Source organism: Chondrus crispus, genomic scaffold (genome assembly GCF_000350225.1).
Source record: "Chondrus crispus Stackhouse genomic scaffold, scaffold_101, whole genome shotgun sequence".
Taxonomy (NCBI): domain Eukaryota; phylum Rhodophyta; class Florideophyceae; order Gigartinales; family Gigartinaceae; genus Chondrus; species Chondrus crispus.
Window position 1 is genome coordinate 260,361 of NW_005178881.1, and position 5,479 is coordinate 265,839.

Consider the following 5,479-nt stretch of genomic DNA (forward strand, 5'->3'; position numbering starts at 1 on the left):
ATCACGGCGGAGGGCTGTGTCGGCGAGGATCTGGATACCGGCGGTGGCCTCGGTGGCCGAAATATTCTGCATGTCTGAGTCCGTGATGAGGCGGGGCACGGCGCTGAAAGTAGAATTCGTAGCACGAGGAGCGATCTGTGCTTTTCTTTCAATACAACCAGGAGAAGGCGCGAGGGGAGTACAGTGCCTGGTAGGGGAAGGTGCGGCTGGTGTGCGATCGGGGCACTGGGAAAGCGTTAACAAGAGAGCACGAGGTGTGCCCGGAGTTGCGTTGGGCGCGCGTGGGTGCAAAGAGGAGGGGAACGGCGGGGATGATTGCGAGGGGATGGGTGGGAAGGCGGCCGGAGAGGACGGCGAGGGGGGCAAGGGAGCCGCCGTTGGGGAGCTGGTGTGGATTTGAAGGGTCAGCGATGTGCATTTTTGACTGTATAGTGAGATGACGCAATGGGTCTACGTGTCAACATGGAGGTATTGCGCAAATACAGTGCGTTTTTTGAAAAGTCCGCCCAAATGAGCGTGGTTGTCTTTTTATTGTACAAAAGCGTTACTGTCGAGAAAGGATCTTTGATGTACCTCCATAGCCCCCCAATTTGGTCCCCTTTTCAGGAAAATGACTGTAAATGCATCAAAATAGCTTCCAAAACTCTGCAAATATGTCTCATGATAGACCTGAATGAGAGCGTTCAAACAAACCTACATTGGCCATGGTTGGAGACCTTTTGCGACGTACCATCGGGCTGTTCGAGCCTGTTTGGCCCAGAGGCCGGTTCGGGATAACTCCCCAATTTGGTCCCGCGATTTTATGCAAATTTTTTAGCTATTAAAAAGGGCCGCAAGTGTGTTCGCTGCGTTGTGTGCTGCCGCAGCTTCAACGCCTGTGGGCGCAGACAGAAAGCCAACAGACGCTGTTCGTCCGGCCGCTTTCGCTGACTGATTGCGCGTGCCCTTCGACGCGGATAACTAGTCCCAGTAGACCGCGACACACCGGTTCTCGATAGGGAAAAAGCTTTCGTAGCCCCACTGGCAACGAGCTGGACAAATTCCTCTCGAGCCGCCTTTATGCCTTCATCGCGAACATCTCTCTCTTTCGATGCCCTGGTCTCCGCCCTCATCGATCCGCGCATTTCTCTAAAGCGACTGTGAGGAGCTCTAAGGCCTTGGAGCTCTCCAAGGCCTTAGAGCTCATCATAGTCCCTCAAAGAAAATTTTGTTACGCTGAGTTGGGGTCTTCTCCGAAAACGCGCCCTTTTCCGGTGCTCAAAATGCATGTTTCCGCGGGAGAAGCCGGCATTGGCTCAATGCGTTGGAAAGCTCTAGTCCTCACCTTTAATATAGTGTGGTTTGCGTCACCTGTAGAAGGCGCACACGCGACATAAAAGCCTTTGAAGGAATATGGGACCAAATTGGGGGGGGGGCCCAAATTAGGGGGCTATGGAGGTACGAAATCTCGTCAAAAATCGTGCTTTGATTAGTTCCACAGATAGTATATTGTCATTTCTATATTACTTGGTCCGTTCTATTTTTAGGCCTGTTATTTTGCAATTATCAGAATATATGCTCAGCAATCGCGGATGTGCGTGGGAGGTCTATTAAGGATAGGATAGAGGAGAGCGAAAGTAAAGAAAAGGGCATCTCGAGTCGCCACAGTTTGGATGACGAGCGGAATTACCTTTACAAATTGTACAGCAATCCAGTAGCACTCGTCCAAGTGGCGCTGTTTCGTACAGAGCCATAAGATAGGATATGCCCTTATGATACCCTGTGATAAAGGTAAAGAAGAAGGGCACGGTACACACGTGGACAACGTTAGGATATGCCTCTACGATACCCTGTGATGGAAAGATGATTAAAAAAACACTGTACACACGTGGACAGAGTTATCAACAAAACGGACCTCAACTCGTTGTATTCGACAAGGTTTGGTGCCAAACCCTGAGCGGCGCGAAAGATGGGCAAGTCTGACATCAGACATGCCCATGCAGCACCCTTGCATTTCCTGGCTCATGTGGAGGCACACCATTGGTCGTGTGCACACTCAACGTTCTGGCCCGTCCAGTTGCTCCGAATCCCTCCTTTGTCCCATCTGCATTCCCGTCTTCCCCTCCTCCGCTACAAACTACCTATGCTGACTTCCAGCCTCCGACCTCTCCTCATCGCCCCCGGCCCCTCACCTTCACGCACACCAACCATGCCTCCATTGCCCCCCTCTCTCGACACCCTAGCCCCCGACCTCGCGCACCTAATCCTCTCGCACCTCAGCCCGCGCGAACTCTCCACCAGTGCCTGCGTCTCGCGCTCATGGCGCCGCCTCGCCCTTGACGACCATCTCTGGCGCCGCTTCATCCGCGCGCCCGCCGGCCTTGCCCGCGCGCACTACGTTCGTGACACGGCCTGGCGCACCGCGCGCGCCTACCACACAGTCTCCAAGCCGCTCGCGGCGCCCCCCTCCGCCGTCCAGCTTCTGCCCGACAAAAGCCTTCTCGTCGCCAGCGTCGCGTCCGCACCCTCAACTCCCCTCGCGTCTGCGTATCGCACAGGGGAAGTCGTCATGGTCCGCCCGGCCGCTCTGGAGGGCGCGGACCCCTGCTGTGTGCGCACGCGCTTCTGCAGCGAGAGTGGCGTCGCGTACGTCGCCTTCGGCTATCGCAAGGGCTTTGTGTGTCTGTACGCCGTCTCAGTAGACGACGAGACGCAAGCGACGCCGACAAAGATTCTCACCGCCCGCACGCGCAACGCGGAGCCCGTGACGTGCGTCGACATGCTCATGAGCAAAGACGGCGTGGGCGTGATCTGCGGCACGGCGCGCGGCGGACTGGGCGTGAGCTGCGTGACTCGGGCGGGCGGGGACGCAGATGCGGTAACGCCAATAGCATGCGCGGCGATGTCGGAGTACGGGCTGCGGTCTATCGCGCTGGGGGGCGGTGTCGGCGACGTAGCGGTCGTCGGCACGGACGGGGGTGAAGTGATGACGTACGACGTGGAGCGCGGAAGACGGATTCGGTGCTACGTCGGGCCGTGCTGGTGCGCCGTGAGCGGGGTGGAGCAGGTCGGAAGGTGCGGGATGGTGGTCGGGGGATACGCGCACCGCGTGGCGGGCAACGGGCACGGGTCGGCGGTGGTGGCTTGGGACGGCGGCAGCGGGACGCGCGTGGCGGCGTTTGGGCGGACGGAGGAGGTGCGGTGGTCGGGCGCGGTGCCGACAGCGGCGGTGGGGGGGCTGAGGGCGACGGCGGGGAGAGTGGCGGTTGCGGCGGGCGGGGTGGCGAGGGTGTATGAAGTGGGGAGGTGGGATTGCGTGGTGGAGGCCGGGTTTGCGGAGGCGGGGGTAGATTTGGATGAGGGGAGGCTGGCTGTGGCGGGGAGATTGGGCGTGCATGTGTTGGACTTTGAAAGAGGCGGGAGGACGGAGAGTGATGGGGTGGAGTGGTTTAAACCCAGTGTGCGAGAATGGGCGGGCCGAAGACATGCAATGGCGAGATCGGTATGAGCGGTGGGGGTACTAGTGTAACATGTGTATAGTAGTTGTGGGATTTGGGACTGGGTTGAACTTTACTGTAAGGATACGGGGGTTCTGTGGACTGTAGTGTAATAGATTGGAAGACAGGTGCAACAGTACCCTGGTACAGTACTGTATATTTTGCAGAGGGGCGAGTGGAGCCATTGATCAGAGGGTTGCTATGGACAAGTGGACGTAGAGGCTTCCGGGCACATGTGTGGGGACCAATGATGGTGAAGAATCGGAGGGGGAGGCGTGGCGGCGGTTCGGGGAGTCGAGTCCAGGATTACACCCTGTTGGTGGACGACGGGAGCGCAGGGAGTGGGCCCCACTGCAGGGTTTGCAACGGTGAAGTCCAGATATGTGCGTCAAAGGGCGCCGTGCAGAGAGGAGGCGCACATTGTGGAAGGAGGGCGAAGGCCCGAACGGGGCTTGCAACGGGAGCACGTTGGCTCGGACCACTTCGGCAACGGACTCGCAAGTCGAGAACTCGTCCATTCGTTTCTGCCAAATAACGCCCGACCAAACACACGCTTTCGCGCCCCAAGACCCATAAACAAGAGGCAGGCAATCCCGTGTCTTTATCACCGACGGTCACCAGCGACCTTGTCACAACACAAAATAAAAATAAAAAAACTATTTCCACTCGCGCACATAGTCGGACGACTGCGACTGTCCCAAAATATCACCCCGCACTATGTACAAACAACAACACTGTGCAAAAGTAGGGCTTCCATAAGGGCATCCAAAAGAAAAGAAAAAAACATTAATGAGTTGTGCCTCAAAACATCTAACTCTTTGTCAGGAGGACGCTGTCATGATTTTTGCCCTTTGATTCATTCTCGCCAGCTGAGTCGTCCCACCAGACTCCAACTTTCGTTTCCGCCCCTGGCCAACGCCTTCCCCTTCTGACCAAACACTCCGACTCCCTCCGCTTGATCCCCCGCTGGTCGACGTTGTCACAGTAGCAGCGCTGGTCTCTTCCTCTTTTGCCTTCTTGTCCTCAGTGGCTCCACTGCCAGCCAATTCCTTGCGCGCCTGTTCCCCAAGCTCCGAGATCTGCCTCCGGATCGTAGTGTTAAATCGATTTTTTGTTGCGTTGTCCGTGCGTCCTTTGAGCAGCTTGGCGATCTCGCTCCATCGATTCCCCAGCCGTGCATGAGCTTCCATTACGATTTGGTCTTCCTCGGCAGTCCACCCACGTTTGGTCAGATCGGGCGACAGTTGGTTGAGCCATCGCTCCCGCGCTTGCTTCCCAGTTCGCCCGACGATGTGGCTTGCGATTACCGTCCATCGTCGAGCTCCCATTTTGCCAACGAGATCGGTCAGGATTCGATCCTCCTCCGGTCTCCACGGGCCCTTGACCTTGCGAACGGCAGTAGCCAGCCCATTGGCGCCAGCCCCGCGAGGTGCAGCGCTTCCGGGAGCCGTGGCCGCTGCCGCAGCGGCGGCTGTAGTGGTGTAGAATTGCATGGGTATCTGGGCGGATTCTGGAGGGAACGAATGCATGTTCACCATGTGAGGATGGATAGGGTGCTGTGCAGATGCCGGCGCTGGTCCAGTGGGATACTGCATGGATGCAAAAGGAATGATAGTGTGCGGGGGCAGTAGATGCGGAGGGGTAGCATAGTGAGGGGGTGGGGGTGGGCCAGCGACGTACATGGGGAACGGAGATGGGGTCGAGGAAGGGTGTCCTGAGAGGTTAAGACGAAGGGGATGGTGCTGTGGTTGGGAGAGGGCGGGGGAGAAGTGATGCGGGTGGGTCGGGGGTGCAGAGGGCGTTTGCGGTTGAAGATGATGCGGAGTCGGGTGATGTGGTTGCAGATGATGCTGTGGGTGGGGATACGACATGGAGGGACGGGTTCCTTCGGCGGCTAGACAGAGAAGATGAAGGGCGGCTTCCTTGGGGGTATCTCGAAGCGCTGGGGTAACGGGGGAGCCGAGGTGCTGTGGTTGCTGTCTTGCGGCGGCGCAGTGCGGCGG

General features: G+C 57.8%; 2 protein-coding genes across 2 annotated transcripts; both read right to left on the minus strand.

Moving 5' to 3' along the window:
• Positions 1 to 3,499: 3,499 nt before the first annotated feature.
• Positions 3,500 to 3,661, minus strand: CHC_T00001544001 (hypothetical protein). The gene has a single exon (XM_005712381.1). The coding sequence runs from the start codon at positions 3,659 to 3,661 to the stop codon at positions 3,500 to 3,502; it is 162 nt and encodes a 53-aa protein (XP_005712438.1).
• A 636-nt stretch (positions 3,662 to 4,297) lies between these two features.
• CHC_T00008608001 (MYB-related protein) lies at positions 4,298 to 5,347 on the minus strand. Its single transcript, XM_005712382.1, has one exon. It carries the CDS (start codon positions 5,345 to 5,347, stop codon positions 4,298 to 4,300), a length of 1,050 nt encoding a protein of 349 aa, XP_005712439.1.
• Between the last annotated feature and the right edge of the window lie 132 nt (positions 5,348 to 5,479).

Excerpts from the sequence above, each read along its gene's own strand:
- CHC_T00001544001 (XM_005712381.1), bottom strand. The coding sequence starts at position 3,661 with ATGGCTCCACTCGCCCCTCTGCAAAATATACAGTACTGTACCAGGGTA.
- CHC_T00008608001 (XM_005712382.1), bottom strand. The coding sequence starts at position 5,347 with ATGTCGTATCCCCACCCACAGCATCATCTGCAACCACATCACCCGACT.